This window comes from Calidris pugnax, unplaced genomic scaffold, assembly GCF_001431845.1.
Source record: "Calidris pugnax isolate Ruff unplaced genomic scaffold, ASM143184v1 scaffold150, whole genome shotgun sequence".
In the NCBI taxonomy this organism is placed as follows: domain Eukaryota; kingdom Metazoa; phylum Chordata; class Aves; order Charadriiformes; family Scolopacidae; genus Calidris; species Calidris pugnax.
Genome location: NW_015091300.1, coordinates 2,298,856 through 2,315,019, shown reverse-complemented (window position 1 = coordinate 2,315,019; position 16,164 = coordinate 2,298,856). Strand labels below are relative to the sequence as shown.

The 16,164-nt window shown below is 39.4% G+C and overlaps 1 protein-coding gene across 5 annotated transcripts in view; it reads right to left on the bottom strand.

Annotated features, from left to right (window-relative positions):
* Positions 1-586: 586 nt before the first annotated feature.
* The window catches only part of SMAD2 (SMAD family member 2), a 53,158-nt gene continuing 37,580 nt past the window's right edge, over positions 587-16,164 (bottom strand). For 3 of the 5 annotated variants that reach the window (XM_014960804.1, XM_014960806.1, XM_014960805.1), the window contains 8 exons: positions 15,550-15,684; positions 11,816-11,890; positions 10,493-10,546; positions 9,356-9,463; positions 8,992-9,204; positions 6,997-7,134; positions 6,706-6,850; positions 587-2,575 (listed from right to left, as the gene is read on the bottom strand). In XM_014960804.1, coding sequence (XP_014816290.1) covers positions 2,452-2,575; positions 6,706-6,850; positions 6,997-7,134; positions 8,992-9,204; positions 9,356-9,463; positions 10,493-10,546; positions 11,816-11,890; positions 15,550-15,684 — 992 coding nt within the window. In that variant the 3' untranslated portion in view covers positions 587-2,451. The remainder of the gene's footprint in view (positions 2,576-6,705; positions 6,851-6,996; positions 7,135-8,991; positions 9,205-9,355; positions 9,464-10,492; positions 10,547-11,815; positions 11,891-15,549; positions 15,685-16,164) is intronic. The other 2 variants (XM_014960807.1, XM_014960808.1) reach the window with 1 other exon arrangement.

Sequence of the window (16,164 nt, the reverse complement as noted above, 5' to 3'; positions counted from 1 at the left end):
GTCAAAGCAAGGAATACTGCCCTCACCCAAAGCACAGAAATCCAAAAGTGAGGAGCCAAGGAATTAGGTGGCCCAACCCCATTCAAGCCCCAACCTGCTCGTAAATGCAACGGAGTCTCTCCCCCAGACAAGTGGCTCTTATCTAACTGCTTCACAGGTGAAAGTAAACACCTGAGCTGGTGGGATGTGACCTGGTTGTGACAGGGGAAAAAAATAAAAAGGGACTCCTTTAATAACCTTGGAGTAGAAGTTTGTGCCATTAAACGCACGCAGACCCAGAACCTCCACGATAGCTGTAGAAGAAGTGATTTCAACCCCTAAACGATACCTTTCCAGTCACAACACACAGGACACTTGTGCCGTTTATTTCACTGAATTTTGAGAGTTGGAAGGGACCATAGAGATCATCTAGTCACCCTCCCCTGCTGAAGCAGTACTACCTAGAGCTAGAGCATGTGACTCAGGACTGCATCCAGGCGGGTCTTGAAAAACTCTAAAGGGTGGGTTAGAGTGATTCCTAACCTTCAACAGAAAACACATACAGCAATTTAATAATAAATAATAATAAAAAAAAATGAAACCACCATCATGAGAATTAAAACTTTTATTAGTGTATTCACGTATTAGGCAAATGCAACACGCATGAAGCTTATTTCTTAGGTTCACAAGTTCTACCAATACATTGGTCTACTGGTAAAACTAGCACAAACTGGTAACTGCTTTGCCAATTCTTTTATTTATTTATGTATTTAAAAGGTGTCTGGCCCGTTTTTTCAAGGCTTGATTTTTGGTATTGCTTCTATGCCCTAGTCATTACGGCATAAGAATATCCGTTACTACCATCGGTTCAGTCAACTGATTAAAAGCTGTAACACTGGCCACATTTTTTTGTTCTCAAAGCTAAAGTTATCACTAGACGTACTTACAAAGTACGGTACTAGTGTAATGGGTGAAAATGTGGGAGAGGAAAGAAAAAACCAGACAAAAAGCAATCCTGCTACTGCCACAATAACAAAAGAATGACAGACAGCTAGATCACAAGATTGTTAGTAAGATGTATATTTTTTCAAGTCAGAATAACCCTTCTATACAGTTTCCCAACCCTTCCCCAACCCAGACTTATTTGTAGAATATATTTCAGAATATTTTTTTTTTTTTTTAATATGGTGCAGCTGTAGTGTCCAAGGGTTCACAATAACATGCACTGTCATGAAGAACCTAGAAGTCCTCCTTCGCTGGTCATACCTCAGCAACCACTATCCTAGAGGTTTTGCAGAAGCAACTACTTTTAATAACAAGGCCCATTATGACATAATGAATGCGTATGATCTGGTATGTAAGTAAGCTATACAAAGCCACTCTGATCAGAAATTTAAATTCTGTTACTGAAATATGTTAAGAAGCTGCATCTATTTAAAAAACTACGAAAGAGTCTAGTTTACCCTGGGAAAGGATTTTTCAAGGTATCTGGCTCCAAAACCTAAAAACCATTATTTTTAGTAGCATCTGTTTAATTAAAAAAAATAAACCAAACAAAAAACCCCAAACAGATGTAAGGGGTACGCCCAGAACCTTGCGTACTTAATTCTGTATCCAATGCTACAGTAAATTCTCATTCCATGAGAAAAAAATACTGATTTCAATGATTCAAGGTACTAAAAAAGTCCCAAATTATATCAGTGCCAGTAATACTGCTGGTAACAGATGTGTCAACTCAGATGAGTAGGGAAAAGTAGACTCCTAGTGTGATGAAGACTTGGAATTTATAATATGAATTCATTTTAGGCCCCATTAAGCATATAAAGTGTCTTAAGGTTTCACAGATGAATCTCAAGACATTTCTTTCCCTTCCAATGGAGGGATTTTCTTTTTCTTTAAGAAGGCAGCAAAAAGTTAAGCTTTTCTACAAGGAAAGTCTGCTTTTTATGTTTAGGACAAGTCGAAAACCTGCTTATATAAAAAAATATAAAAGAATAAAGGAGTAGAGTCTTGGAATTTATGTGAGATTTGCCCCAATCAAAAAAACCAAATGACTATTTATGGGAACTAAAATGTAGAACAGCACAATACTGTGATATTTGAGATCATGATATATTATCTGGACATATACTTTGCTATTCATGTTATTGATAAACCATTAGGACACTCAATTATATATCCAATAAAAACACCATTAAGAGTCTTTAGAACTGTCCCTTCTTTCTGAAGAAGGTATTTCTATAAACTAAATTTTCATCTAGTATCAGAGTATAGGAAACAGAATCCACAAGGTGCTTTAATTGATGAGACCTCAAGTGCTGTTTTTCTTTTTTTTTTTTTGTTTTTTAAAAACCTTTTTGGATAGTAAACAGTTCATGGGGACCACACACAAATACTACGACAGAAGAGCTGTTATATTAAGTCTGTTGATTGGAGTCGATATTTAGCCCACTGGTAACGGAGGAAGGAGTTTTACGACATGCTGGAGCAGCGTACTGAAGGGGAGCCCATCTGAGTCAATACTTTGTCCAACCATTGTAGAGGTCCATTCAGATGAAGTTCAATCCAGCAAGGAGTGCTTGTTACCGTTTGCCGCCTAGAAAATACAAGAATAACAAAGAAAGTCAGAAAGCAGATTTGGCTGCCATAAGATTCTCCGTCATGTGATCAAATATCATACAAAATAATAATCTGTAACCATTACCGCAACTGTTACTAATGTTTTTCAGTCAGTCTTTGAAGAAAAACCACCCATAACACTGCACATCTGTACGATGCATCACTAATTACACACCTGCCCATAATACACTGAGAACATTCTGCTCTGGAGAATAAGATAAGAACTGCAATACTAGCTTCAAGGGCCACACGAAAAGCCTTACTTCTGAAAAGAAATTCCAGAAAGAAATTCTTTCCTGTGAGGGTGGTGAGAGCCTGGCCCTTTATAAGGTCCCTTCCAACCCAAACCATTCTATGATTCTATGAAAAAGAAATTAAAAATTGAAGATTGTCCACCCAATGTGGTGTTCACATCACACACGGTTGTGTGCAACTGTATCTCAACCTTCAAAGGGTCCACCTGTGTAATTAGGTTTGAATTTTGCAGAGAAATACAGAATAGAAACACTTGTCTCCACACCATCAGCATGGCCAAACAGCACAGTACTACGGAGATCATAAAATCTGGCTTTTTGGAGCAACTGAGAAGACAAACATATAAGGAAATTGCTAGATGTTGTCAGAAATGCTACATCAAAACACAGTGCGTGGTTATACCATGCTAAGTGATGCTATCTCAAAGGAATACCAAACTTTATCTCTGATTTCCTGTAACTTTGTACTTCTACACGTGTTTTGCACTGCAACATCCTCACGCTAACAATTTGAGCAATAAAATCTGTTTCCCTTGTCTTCAATATAAACTTGCCTTGTAATTTTACACAATAGAAGCCCTCAATTAAACACCATATAGAAAGCCTCAGTAAAGCTGAAGGGCTGACAACCATAAAAGCTTCATTCATTCTCTCATATACCCTTGTTTCAGAGACCTGTTATTCAAAAAAAAAAAAAAAAAATCTTCCTTCTCATCTCCAAAGTACAGAAATCAGTATTGGACACACTCTACCTGAGAAATCCTGTTATTTCACTGTACCCACGCCAGGCATGGGAGCTTTCCCAAGCCAGACCAGCAAGACTACTGTTGCTGAGCCAGTTTTTCCTAGTAATTCCTGCTATCCCAAAGCCAAAGCAAGGAGGTATTAAGATTCAAAAGGCAGCAGATTAGTCAAACACAAGCCCAGCCCCTTCGTTTTCAGTGTTGGCGCTGCAACCCTTGGCTTCAAGGAAATCTGTTTACCTAAACAGAGGAACTGAAAAGGCAGGAAGATGAAGCCAGTCGGAGGATGGATTTCAGAAAGTTGTCTGTGGTTTCACATTTTCTAGGAGAGGAAAGCAGCGGGGTCTGTGCTCTCTCAGCACTCTAAAGAACATTGTTATCTTAGCCCCAAATATCTATGCCAAAACAAAGTTGATCCAATAAAAGAACAATCTAAACCACAGGAAGAATAACTCCATTTAGTCTCGAATCCTCTCCCAAAGAAGGAAGATCATGATTGCACCGCTGTCAACTCCCCTACAATGTGTTCCACAACACACTTCCTCAAAAATTTATAACTGATTCTGTTCAACAGCCCTGGCTACGCACTACATAGGCAAAAGTTGATGAAATAGTGACAATCACTTCACAGCTGTCTCAAAGCAAAAACTCAGCCTTTTCTCACTTGGAGCACTGGGTCCAGTTCTGGGCCCCTCAGTTTCAGAAGGACACAGGGAACTACTGGAGAAGGTACAGCAGAGGCTACAAAGATGATCAAGGGACTGGAGCACCTCTCTGCTGAGGAAAGGCTGAGAGACCTGGGGCTGTCCCGCCTGGAGAAGAGAAGGCTGAGAGGGGACCTAATCAATATATAAAAGGTAGGTGTCAAGAGGATGGGGCCAGACTCTTCTCAGTGGTGCCCAGTGACAGGACAAGGGGCAACGGGCACAAACTGGAACATGGGAAATTCCATCTCAACATGAAGAAAAGCTTCTTTCCTTCGAGGGTGACAGAGCCCTGGCAGAGGCTGCCCAGAGAGGGTGTGGAGTCTCCTTCTCTGGAGACATTCAAACCCCATCTGGACACATTCCTGTCCAACCTGCTCTGGGTGACCCTGCTCTAGTAGGGGGCTGGACTAGATATCTCCAGACGTCCCTTCCAACTCCTGCCAGTTTGTGATTCTACCCATGAATTTCCAGTTCATGTAAGACTATTTTTTTTTTTTTTTCTGTGATTACCTCTACTTAACTTTCTTCCGAAGATGATCCTAGACCTGGATAGTGCCTGAGCTAACATGAACACTTGACTGTTGATCTGAACTTCCACCACCATCTTCAACTCAAGCCAACACGTAAGGAGCAAAAAGGTACATGCTATTTTGTCTACCAAGCTTATACTTTGCACGTTTACACACATATGCCTAAAATTAAGTAGCGCTTTGGCTTTGCCAAAGCCTGTTCTATGGGAAACGATTTTGACATAATAACGAAGCACGGAAGTTTTAACAAGAATGTATTTTCCAGTGCTTCCTGGTCTATTTTGACAATTCAGACTGCGCTCTTTTAAATTCAAAGTTGCGTTTGCAGGAGGAACCTCGTCTTGATCTAATCACAACTGCAGCATAACTTACAAGTTTCCTGCATCAATAATTTATTAGCACCATCTTAAAGAGAGATGCAAAGTAACTAGTTCAGCGTTACGTCAGTAATCAGTTCCTGTGCTCTTCTGGCTGCGTTTCCACTGGAGCTCTTTCAGTTTTATGTTCTCTGAAGGGTTTATAGCCAAAAACCAACATTCTCCCTCCTTAAAAATAACTTTACCAAAAAGTCCCCCTGCTCTTTTAACCCAGCACTTACGCTCCATCCACTTCAAGTTGTCTCCAGATAATCTGACTGATTAAGCCTTTCTTCTGTTGTGATTTGAATTTTGTATTTAATTATGCGTAAGTGTATACATATTCCTTTTGAGCCAAATCCAGCAGTTCTTTAAACTTGAGCCAGATTCCTTCTTGTGTACCTCTTGCTAACAAAGAGGTAACAATTTATTCCATTACTCAAATTTCTCATTTCGCCTAATTAGGCTTTTACAAAATTGGCTTCATTTAGCCGAGATGCCTCCCCCACATACTGGAGCTGCTATTTACATGTATGTATTTCAAGAGCAGATAAAAGAATCAAACCCCCAGGATTCAGAGCAGAACCTACATGTAATTACTCAACTTCAGAGAATATATGGATTTAAAAAAATCATTATATATTGCGACAGGGTATGGATACGTCAGACTTCATTCTTTCAGTGGACAACTTCTAGGGAGATTTAAGGGATTTGTTTAAAACCACATCTCTAGCTCTCCAAAATAATGAAATCTTTAATACTGCTCAGTTAGAAGTCAATTCCTTTTCTTCCAAAATTCCCATACTACATTAAAACCAGGCACTGTCCTCAACTATAGCTCTTAGTTTGTGCTAATAGAGAATACAATTGGAATCTATTCAAAAGCAGATAAAAGACTATTTTTTCCACTGAAAAAAATGGGTTTTTAGCAGTTTTACTACACAAACACAGTCATCCTACTCCTGCAAAGTTTTTTCCACTACAAGTTCCAAAATATTTGCCATCTCTTAAATGTGTGTTCCCCAGCTGCTTTATTCTGCGGAATGCACTCCGAGTGATTCCAGTCCTTTCCATCGGGTTCTACCAACTGAATCCTGCACCACAAACTAACAAACTCTTTATATTCTATATAGAACAGGAAGGAGACCAAAATTACTGTAAATCTGATAAACAGCAAATAATCCCATAGCACAAACTGCAAAACTTCTAGAGGTTGTCAGTGATTTCACCACAGGACTGAGGGAAGAAACAGAACTTTGATGACATTCCTTGCTCAACAGCTGACTTCAATGCAATACTAAATTTCACTTTATTGGTCTTTATTACAGGAGCTCCACAGCTGAGGGGAGAGAAAAAGGAAAATATGGATTTAACTTGCAGACAGCATTATCTACAATAGCAGTGAGAAGCCTGCATATATGGCCTTCAAGCCAGACAGAAGTAGTGTATTAGTGAAAACAGAAAAATGTTTAACTCTAAATGTAAAGAAAAGTGTTTTGTTTTTTTATTTTTATTACCTGTATTCAGCTCCCCATCCTTTAACAAAGCTCATTCTTATGGTACACATTCTAGTAAGCTGATAAACTGCTTCAAAACCCTGATTCACAGATTGAGCCAGAAGAGCAGCAAATTCTTGGTTATTAAAGATTTTTAGATTGCAACCTATAAAGGAAAAAAAAAAAGTTAAAAGGGTACAGTCAATGAATACTTGCGTTTGCCACACAGAAGCCCAAAACTATGAAGAAAATTATCAAAAGGAAAGCAAATATCTAGGTATTTTTGCAGGAAACCTTTGGTTGGCCACTGACCTGGTGGGATTTTGCAGACGGTTGCAGGATGCCAGCCGTATCTTTGATTACAGTTGGGGCTCTGCACAAAAATCGCGCTATCGCTTAGGCACTCAGCAAAAACTTCCCCACCGATGTAGTAGAGACGTACTCCCCGTCCTGCAGCAAAATGCAAAGGAACTCTAGTTACCATATGATGCAAGCAGATTAACAAACAAAAAGGTATTTGATTCAGAAAAGGCTGAGGTTTATCTTTACAACAAAAAGAAATCAATTATCTACCGGACCACAGAGCTACGGCAGGAGCAGAACACAATTAACTTGCATTTATCTCCCATGAACGTACAGTATTTGATGGAGAAGCAGAGTAACTTTTGCCCAAAAGTGAGAGGATTTTCTAGCCACACAATGGCTTCTAACCAAATCCAAATACAGGAGCTGCGTTAATCACCAAATAGTGCTTTCACTTAAAAGAAATGCCAACATTGAAGTAAAAAGATTAGATGCAACAGAATTAAAACCTGTGCTAATATTAAATTGTTGCATGTGAAGTGGCACGGGCCACTATGGCAAAATAAAGAGAACACAAGGACACAACTTCAACACTCTCCGCTTACATGCACCCACACTATTTCACAACCCACTGCATTCCCCTTCTCTGTACTACTTGGACAAAACCATCAAGATTTCATTTAGCCCTATTAAAAAAAAAAAATACCCGTGAGAAATCCTATTGTTCACTTTTAAATTGTGAACTTGTTCCCTGAGTAGAAAAAAAAAAATTCTAGCACAAGTAAGAGAAATAATGTACAACTGATCCCCCAAAGAAAACCATTTATAATTAACATGTCCTTTAAAGGCCATAGTTTCTCTTCCCCTTAATCTTCAAAGCTCTTTTTCAAACAAAATGTGAGCAAAAAGTGAAAGCTCCTCACACTTTTGCTTTTCCTCATCATTGACCATTTTGATCAGTCAGCACAGGCATTAGCACATCTAAAATTTTATTAGAGAAACATTTTGATCTGGCATACAGGGAGTTAGAAGGTTCTACTAAAGAGGCTGAACGTTCTTATTAAAAGTAAAAACCAAAAAATCTTGTGATGTTACTAAATAAAAGAATCAAAAAAAAAAAAAAGGAGGGGAAAAAAAAGTAGTTTCATTAAGATGAAAGCCAAGATGCTGCATTGTGGAAAACAATATTCTTTACTGACCATTACAAAGAAATGTTGAAACAGCATGTTATCTCAATGGCAGCTTCTCCCATTTCAGGAAAGAATTCAAAAAGTACTGCCAACGTCCATTCTTCATTTTATGAGTTACAATAAACTATGCAACACATTAGTATTTCATAATGAAAGCTTAAATTTCCATTATAAGCAGCTCTGAATATAAACGCTAACCAGTGGTCCAAGGAGGAGCCCAAAAGCCAAAAACATGCCCCCTTGGGATGCTGTGGGGCATCATTTTTTTTCCAGAAGGCAGAGAACAGCAATGTGAGGAAGAGGAATCCCAGACAGTTGAGTGGCTTCCTCCTGGGTGGCTCTCAGCCTGGCAGCTGTGTGACTGGTGCTGTCACCAACTGAGTGACTACTGATTGAGGAAAGGCAGCTCCTTTCAGCTCCAGCCATCACTATGTCTCTTCCAAGTAGCAACTGGCCACAGTACCAGAAGATGCTGCCTTCTAGAGCACTAGAAGGTGCTCTAGGTGGACCTGCTTTGGCAGGGGGGTGGGACTAGATGATCTTCAGAGGTCCCTCCCAACCCCATATCATTCTGTGATTTCTCCCTGAATTCAGAAGCGGTGACCTCCATGTCTTTCCACTTCTGTCTTTAACTAGACAGACCAAGCTCTCCTTGGCAAGAGGAAAGGGAGAAGTTCAATGGCTGGATGCACAAGGGTGAAAGGATCCCAGCACACAGATCTGCCCAGCCTACCCGGATCATTCCACAGAATCTAACAGCTAAAATAAAATGAAATAGTTAAAAAAACATAGGTGTGTGTTGTTTTTTTTTTACCTATGTGTCGCCTTGTCATTTCCACTGTAGCATTTCTGTTTACATTGGAAAGCAGACCTAAACAAAATCGTTCTGAATTTGATGGATCTGTGAAGCCATCTACGGTCAGCGAAGGCTGTGATGCATGGAAGGTTTCTCCCACTCTTTGATTCAATTCATAATATGCTATCGAACACCAAAACGCAGGTTCCGAGTAAGTAACTGGCTGCAAGTCTAAAAAAAAAAGTAAAAAAATAATCTTAATACAGAATTTGAGGCTGAAATCTATCTGCCCTGACAAGTCTCCTCAAACTACCCCAGTAACTAGAATGGAATTTGATATCCCACCCAAGGGAAGGACTGGAAGAAGAAAGGGTGATCTAACCTGACCACAGACCATGCAGTTCAGGGCTTGCATTTTGCTCAGTAAAATGATTAAGCTGATGTTGCTGTGAGTGCCAGACGCTGAGACGATCCTGTTGCCTTTCTATAACTTAGAAACATTTTGGCAAGGTTAAAGAAAAGACCAAAACTACCAAACACTGAACCACAGAAAGGAATAAAATAATGATATGAAAACAATGTTCCCTTGTATTACACTGTATCTTTTATTGTCTCTTTATCTAAAAGTAGTTCTAAGCTCCTTTTACACTCTGCTATTACAGCTCAGTATCTTCTCTGTGCATCTTCAGCTTTTCCTGTACTGCTTCCCCTTTCTACCTACCTTAAATACTTACTCAGCGTTCTGAAGAGCATTTTCCTGTCACATCCTGTCACCGTTCCTCAAACAAACCCCAGGGAATCTGATCTTCCTGAGGCATTTATACAGACACACTGATCAAAGCAGGTGGGCAACTCGTGTGGGAGCAGCAATTGTGTTGTGGCCACAGGTGACAGAGTAGATGAGGGACAGAACACACATACAAGGGAGACAGCAAGTCTGGGCAGCACTATGGATAGGCTAAAGTCCTTTAAACCATTTATTTTTAAAATGCCATTCCCGCACACACAACCATTATTGTTCTTTCTCTTTGCTAGAAGCTCAACAGTTACACAAATAGAGTAGTTATTATTAAGTGGGAGGGGAGCCATAGGACGAGGGGGAAGGGTTTGACACTGAAAGAGGGGAGATTGAGATGAGATGTGGGGAAGAACTTCTTGGCTGTGAGGGTGGTGAGACACTGGAACAGGTTGCCCAGAGAAGCTGTGGCTGCCCCATCCCTGGAGGGGTTCAAGACCAGGTTGGAGGTGGCTTGGAGCAACCTGGGCTGGTGGGAGGTGTCCCTGCCCAGGGCAGGGGGTTGGAACCGGATGGTCTTGAAGGTCCCTTCCAACCCAAGCCATTCTATGACATTATTAACTCAGCCCTATTACGTTTATCATCATGAAGCCAACCCAATAGTCTCCTCCTAATAGAGCTCTTATTTTCTTAAAATGCATTTTCATTTTTAATGTAATCATATATATATATAAAGAAGAGTCATCATACACACCAAAACAATTAAAAGTATTTCCAGCTTACCCAGGCTATGATTAACTGGGGAGAGAGTACTAGGAGACAGCTCTGCTGGGGATCCTGTGGAAGCAATACAGATTGTTTTATAGCAAACAATTCTTGTTATTTGAGATGGGTAGGTATAGGCATTATCTAGATACGGTTTTACATTAAAATCCTTTGGAATAAGAAACCTCAGAAATCCTACAACCAGTTTTCCTGCATGTTACATGCTTATTCTGAATTAAGATTGGACTTAGTTTTCCAGACTCCTGGGAGCCTATCCCTCCTCATAAAGACTCCATTAACATCTTAGTGTTGCGTTTGGCAGAGCTCGCACTTCATGCACACTCTGTGAACGTAACTTTATTTACACACTTCTCCAGTGAGAAAGAAGTGACTTCTTCCCAAATTCACTGGCAAAAAAAGCTAAGAAAAAGTAGATGAGACAATCCAGATATTACCTCTCCATTCTCAAAGGACAGGAAATTTCCTCATCTGAGGAAATTATTCTTTCCTGGAAAGAGGAACCAAAAAACTCCAAAAACATGAACTCTCCAGCATAATTTGCGCTACTGGGGCAAAAGGGAGAGGTTTTGCACAGAAACATTCCTACAGTGACTGCTGATGTTAGGCTTTGTTAGTTAAGGCACCAATTGTCACATAGAGGGGAAAATATTGAAGTTCTTACAGAAACCAGTGCAGTTTATTCCAATTAACTGAAAAAGGTTGCTAAGATTAGCTAACCAAACACAGTCGAAAGCCTGCCAGCACATAGCAGGGGGTTCTTATCCAGCACATTAATTGTGCTTTGTCCAAGTCTGAGACCAAACAGATTATCTAGAAACTCCTTCATACAAAGGCACAAATGCTTGATGCTTCTACTACTCTTTCAATAGAGCCTTCCCTACAAAATTAATTTGAAACATGGCAAAAGTGATAACGATGTCAGAGTTAAGAGACAGGTCCTCAAAATGTAGCATTTCTGCAACTTGTTTAGGGCTACACATATTTTGCTTCAATGAATCTGTTTCCAGTTTGTAAAGTTAGGGTAAGCTGAAACCAGTCAATGATTAACATCTATAGGCTTTTTGATAAAGGCTTAATTAGATCTGCTTGCTTTTGATACAACACAAATGAAATGTATTTATTAGAATATTTTAAAAGCATTGCTCTAGCAAAGAATTGTTTTGTTCACAAAACACTGAAAGGGATGTTTTGAACAGAAACACCAGGCTGTACAGAGGGCTCCCTGCCATCATCGTTCAGGCTGAACTGATGCCACGGTGCAGAGGGATCAAGCCTCGTCATCCCAAGTCTTGGAAGCAGCGGAAAAAAAATAAATGTTACCTGTATCCATGCTTTGGTTCAACTGCTGGTCACTCGTTTCTCCATCTTCACTAATATAGCCTGGAGGTGGTGTTTCTGAAAAAAAAAAAAATAAATATATATATATATAAAATCCACCTATTGGTTCAACGACTGGTGAATCTGCAAGATTTAACATTTGGGGCTTTTGTCCTCAAGTCTTCAAGAGCTCCATATGATACCTGAATATTGAACTGGAATTTCATTTTGTTGTACCTTTTTCCTTCCAGTAGGAATTCAAAGGCACTACCTGTCTTATTGTCTTCATAAAATGTATCATCTCTTGCAGACACCAGTCGACCACTCAAATATGTTATATAATTAACAGCTAATCCTTGTTTGCTCCGTTTAACACAAGATCCTTTCACTACAATTTTGCAATTGTGATCAACAGCTTTCACATTTAGTAGAATTACAAATGAAAAAAACCATCTGGTGACTTCAAAAAAAAAAAAAAGTGAGTTGTCTTTATGGAGTGTAACCATCAGACCAGATACCCTCCCACGCCTTACAGAAGTTGCTGGATTTAAAGGTTATTTTTCAGTTCAGTCCCCAGATCAATACCCAACAGTTGATTTCACTCATTAATGATAACTGTATTATTTAACTAGTTACACTGCACAAGCTCTATTATCATTATTACCTCCATGCTCTATTAAAACAATGATCTATTCTTTTAACTAGTTTAAAGACAGGAGTTTCACAGACCACAGTAAACTCAGTAACAAGTTTCAAGCATTCTGATACTAATAACTGTGTCTAATTCCACAAAAATATCTTCAAAACCCAGGAGAATATGGTTGTTCCTTTTCTCCATTCAAAATGTGCTTTGTAACCCCGATAATGAGTTAACCAACTGCCTTTCAGGAAATAATTTTCTTTGAACCGGGCAAATGTCTTTTCCTATAAAGGCAAAACCTGGATTTCTTTAGTGAAAGTGTTTGAAGCTAACTATCTCTACAACCACTTTAGAATTTTCTCCAAGACATCTGAGAGATTAGACATATTTAATTACATTATTACCAAACAGCAGAAATTTAAAGATAAAGCATTTTATTTAAAGATAAAGTGTTTTGCTTAAGAATTAAAATCAAATTATATCAAATACTATGTCTGAGATTTACAGCGATATAGTAAGATCAGAAGGAAGTCTGCAAGAGGAAACTGGAGTCAGTTGATTAAATAAAAATGAATCAAAACGAATTGTATCTGTGTTCCTTCTGTAAAACTACTATGCTAAACGTAGACATGACAAAATTCAAGTGAGAATTTACCAGGGACATTAGGGAAATATTTACTAGCAAAGTAAAGATGACAAAAATCGTATTTGTTTTGAACATTTTTATAGAATTCATTGTCATTAAATGGACCCCACCCATTTCCAAATCATTTGTTACAGCTAAACCATGGTAAAAGGTCAATAACCATTTCCAATCCAACCCACACCTCCCGTTTCCAGTTGCTAATCTGGGCTATTTGGCACAGATTATTTTCCATATCTAGTCTCTGTCTGAACAGAGATTTCCTCTACCTAGTACTATTAATACTGATTTAGGGTCAGAGGCTGAGCACCACCACAGCTGGAAATAAATGCTCAAAATTTTTAGCAGAGCTTGAACACTGCCAGAAGTTTGGGCAATGCAGCTCAGAGCATCTGTAACCTGAAAGCAAATGTACAGCCCCAAAGGCCATCCTGCACCTTCACAGTCACCTTCTTCCCTCAAATGCTGTGTCCAGCTTTGGGCCACTCATGACAGCAAAGACATTGAGGGGCTGGAGTGGGTCCAGAGAAGGGCAATGGAGCTGGTGAGGGGTCTGGAGCACAAGTCTTGTGAGGAGAGGCTGAGGGAGCTGGGGGTGTTCAGCCTGGAGAAAAGGAGGCTGAGGGGAGACCTTCTCACTCTCTCCAACTCCCTGAAAAGAGGGTGTAGCCAGGGGGGGTCGGTCTCTTCTCTCAAGGAACAGGTGATGGGACAAGAGGAAACAGCCTCAAGTTGAACCAGGGGAGGTCTAGGATGGATCTGAGGAAAAATTGCTTCATGGAAAGGGTTCTCAAGCCTTGGAAGAGGCTGCCCAGGGCAGTGGTGGAGTCACCATCCCTGGAGGTATTCAAAAGCCAGGCAGACGTGGTGCTGAGGGACACGGGTTAGTGGTGGTTTTTGTCAGTGTTGGTTTGATGGTTGGACTCGATGATCTTAAAGGTCCCTTCCAACCTGGACAATTCTATGGTTCCTAGCTGTAGGTGAAACCAACCTCTCTGTAGACCAAGACATCACTGCGGTGCAAAACTACCACGGTGGTTAGTCTGGTTTACCACTAAGGAGAACTGCTCTCTGAAGCAGGCTCTCAAGACTTATCAGAACCTCGCTAACTATTCAAGATTAAGTTAGCAAGGTCAAGTAAAGTGAGATGCCAGATATGAAGACAACAGGAGGGTGTCAGTGACAAAGAGAAGGCGGCAAGGTGTGGTTTAGCTGTATAAACATTTAAGTATCACGTGAACACCCATAATCACCTTGAAAAAACTTCCTGCAAATAATTACTTAAGAGGCACTTTAGCTCATTTCCATAGCACTGGATTTTGAAATGCTGGCTTTTCCAGCAAGTTGTTTGCAAATGCTATCACAAGACGTCAGATTGAGTCAAAAAAGTATAGAGAAGAAAGCTACACCAGCTACTAGCACTTTAAATTGCTCTTTAAAGATCTGCTGTCCCAAGGCGGCAACAGATGTGGCACAAATTAAACAGGTAAGATGAAATTCATTGAAGCTTTTTGGGTGCCATTTCAGTTTCTGGATATATTTAAAGAAAACACAAGTAATATCCTTGTGTAGATACAATTCGTACATCCCTTGTATTTGAATTTCACAGCAGTCATTTTATTCTGCAAGAGAGACCAGATCTGAATTTTCAGCTTGTTCGTAACAAAGTTGCATTAAACATTTATGAAAAAAAACTTCAGCTTTGCTTGGTTTTACACTCCAGGCAACTTCCTGAAGAGATAGGAAACAGGAAGCTGGGGCAGGAAATGAAGGTCACTCATTTTATGCTTCAATAAGGGTAGAGGCTTTTGGGTGCACTGTAGCAGATTAGTCTTGGTATTTTTTTTCTTTATGGTGGGGAAGAGGCAAAGACGACGAGGAGGAATTCTTTAAGAGTTCAATATTGTTTGGTTGTTCTTTCATACTAATAAGACAAATCTGTATCCACACAAGAGTAACAATACATTAAGCAGACCTTGATTGACTGTGAACTACAAATCAGAATATTTTTTAAGTCACTGTTTTGCAACTTTTGAGTTTTCTTCACATACTGTACACAATAACATTGAGAAACAGTTTACTCCCCAATCACAAATAAACAGCATTTGGCAACACCTATATGTTGGTAAAACAGGTTTAAAGCATAAGGTGAAGGTCTACTCTGCATGCATTAGCATTTTGAATCTTAAATAAGCTATTAAAATCAAGTAAGCTATTGTGAAACCACAGCAGTGTGGTTTCACACAGAATAGCATTCTGCAAACAAGGTATTTCCACTGGAATTAATTAATTAATTTCAGGTATTTCCACTGGAATTAATACATGACATCAACTACATTTTATTTATTGGTCCGTCTTTCAATTAATTTGGTGACTTAGCAGGATGAAATTACCATCTTTGTTCCTGTGGCATAATGCTAAGTGTAGTGTTTACAGTGGGAGTTAGGAAAATACCTGGTATGTAATTGCTCTGTGGTTCAATTCCAGCTGGAAAGTTAGTGTTTTCAGGAATGGAATGGGTATAGTCATCAAGAGGCGGAAGCTCCGTTAGAATCTCAGTGTGCCGCGGCACTAGTACAGGAGGCAAGACTGGAAAAACAAAACACAAAGCATTAGTAAAATCCTCAAAAGACTCAGTTCTGCAATCTAAAAGGAAAATAAATAAATAAATCTAAACCATCTAACAATTTCTTAACATGATTTGAAATTTTCTGCCTCTTCAGTACTGCTAATACTGCAACTGAACTGCTATTTACCAGAGGAGTCAGATTCCTGAGGTATCTCTCGATTAAAACTATTTTGCATTAGCAAAGCTAAGTCATCTCTATTCTCTTTTTCAGTCTGGACTGGTTAGTTTCCAGCCACCTGGAAACTGCTAGCAGTACTGGACGTGTTTATCAGGGGTAGTCAATACATTTGTAAAGACTTTTCAGTATCTTTACTATTAAAAACTTCCAGGGCATGGTATTCTCAGAAACTAAGTATGTAAGAATCTTGTATTTTTGGCAAGAGAAAGCATCATCTTTCTCTATTTTTCATTTAAAACATTACGCTGAACAAGTACGTACA